At 38.4% G+C, this 2,076-nt stretch overlaps 1 protein-coding gene across 1 annotated transcript; it reads right to left on the reverse strand.

Moving 5' to 3' along the window:
- Window positions 1–843: 843 nt before the first annotated feature.
- Window positions 844–1,793, reverse strand: LOC146145322 (uncharacterized). The gene is made up of 3 exons (XM_083390413.1): window positions 1,778–1,793; window positions 1,292–1,693; window positions 844–903 (listed from the first exon to the last, which is right to left on the reverse strand). Exon 2 carries the CDS (start codon window positions 1,691–1,693, stop codon window positions 1,292–1,294), a length of 402 nt encoding a protein of 133 aa, XP_083246539.1. The 5' UTR covers window positions 1,778–1,793; the 3' UTR covers window positions 844–903.
- Between the last annotated feature and the right edge of the window lie 283 nt (window positions 1,794–2,076).

The raw sequence follows: 2,076 nt of genomic DNA on the forward strand, positions 1-2,076 counted from the left end.
GGGTTTCTCAACCGTGACCCTTGGCCCCCCTGGGGCCACGGAGCGGTCATTGGGGGGCCACCGGCATAACCCTCCAGCTAAATATTGCGAAAATCAAAGTGTCACAATTTTAAATATTTGCCAGTTAACTTAATTTTGTGGTTTTATTATGACTGTAAACCTTTCTTTTAACGTTTTTTAACGAATTTTGCTGTAACCTGCTTTGACTAGTCAGTAGGGATGTTTAAAGTAGAATATATTGAATCCTTTTTATTCGTTTTATCGCGGAAAGTTACGCCTAATTGGTCGTTCGCGAGAGGCAAGCATGGTTAGAGACCTGTCGCAGTGGCGAAACAATTACTGTGCTGCTTTGTAGACGGTCATGTATCGTGCGGCGTCAGCGTTTTTTTTTTCGAGCGGCCAATTATTACTTGCCGATACCCTTCGCCTAATTATTAAGTGCCCGACAAATGCTGGTAGGCGAGCAACTGGTGTGTATTGCCAGGTGCAAAGGTTCGCAATTCCCCAAAGGGCGTTCAGTTGCAAAAGAAACATTTTGCCGTAAAACGCATACAGTACGCTACCAGGTTATTCAAAAGTTCATTTTTAGGCCAACAATCAGCGGTTTATGCAGCTTATTGGTATATCACGATTTGTATGATTTGTACTTGTTTTCCACTTCTTTGTGTTCTTGTAAAGTAACCCTTATATTAAATTTATATATTATTTCACAATAAAGCTTCTACGCATAGCGGTAATAACTATTTTACGAAACACATAAATAACCTAAACTCCAAATATATATTTCTGATCGATTCTGAAAGCTAAAGACCGGTAATGCAATACAATATATGATTTATTGCTTTTGTGATGCAGTTGAAGTTAAAAAATCCATGTAGTGTTTGGGGATGTCATCGTCAGTAACTGCAATTAAACAAAAAATCTGCAATAAATCTCGTAACCAAAAACTCTAAACAATAGGTTAGCTCTTATTTTCTTTTTCGTTCCTAAAAATACCAACACATACAACCTGGATTTAATCGCCTCATGAAGAGATGAAAGTAATACAAGATTAATTTACGGTTTAGCTTTTATGTTAATGCTTTTTAATGATAGACAATGTTTGCCGTGTTTCTTAAAATTTGTCGTTGCTACTATTTGTGAAGGAAGATTTGTTTTTCTTAAATATCGAGGGTTGATAACGACATATTTTACCAATATATCTCGGGCATACTTCGAAGTGAAACTAAGTTACAGTAAGAAAATAGTATTGAAATTACTGATTGATTGCGAGATTTCGTTTATTCCTCACCTAATAAGAATATCCGCTGTACCCAGCACTGTAACCTGCTCCGTAGGACTTTCCTCCGTAACCAGCGCTGTAGCCTGCTCCGTAACCAGCGCTGTAACCTGCTCCGTACTTTGCTCCGTATCCAGCGCCGTAACCAGCGCTGTAACCTGCTCCGTACTTTGCTCCGTATCCACCGCCGTACCCAGCGCTGTAACCTGCTCCGTACTTTGCTCCGTATCCACCGCCATACCCAGCGCTGTAACCTGCTCCGTACTTTGCTCCGTAACCAGCGCTGTAACCTGTAGAGTTTCCACTTCCTGAGCTATAACTATAACCAGGCGAGCTGTAGCTATAACCATAACCGTACCCTTCACTTAGGGTAGCGGCAAGTGCCAACAAAACGAAGATCGAGAGTTTGTTCATCTGTAAAATAAAAATTAATATTTTATGCAATTACAAGTAGCCTACTATTTCGCGCACAATGTATAGAGCACTGCAATCACTTACTTTGAATTAGTAGTTTACTTCAAGTGTGAATTGCACTTTTTTGGTTTGGCTTTATATAGTGTTTTGTACATCCTGTTTTTGCTTCTAGTGAAGATTAAAATCCAAGAAAACCATTTAATCATTTCCTTTATTAGTTTAATGAATTAGTGTGGAGGTATTTTATATGTAACCTATGTTGTTCAGGTTCTTGTAAAAATATGAACATATATCACTCGTTTTGTTTTTAGATATTAAAACAGCCGCTACATATAAGTGTATTTTCAAGTCTGAAATTGTGTAGTTTGTCTAACATATTCAGG

This window comes from Ascidiella aspersa, chromosome 5 (genome assembly GCF_963924565.1).
Source record: "Ascidiella aspersa chromosome 5, kaAscAspe10.2, whole genome shotgun sequence".
Classification (NCBI taxonomy): Eukaryota; Metazoa; Chordata; class Ascidiacea; order Phlebobranchia; family Ascidiidae; genus Ascidiella; species Ascidiella aspersa.

What these genes read in the sequence shown, in the direction of transcription:
- LOC146145322 (XM_083390413.1), bottom strand. Translation starts at nt 1,693, where the DNA reads ATGAACAAACTCTCGATCTTCGTTTTGTTGGCACTTGCCGCTACCCTA.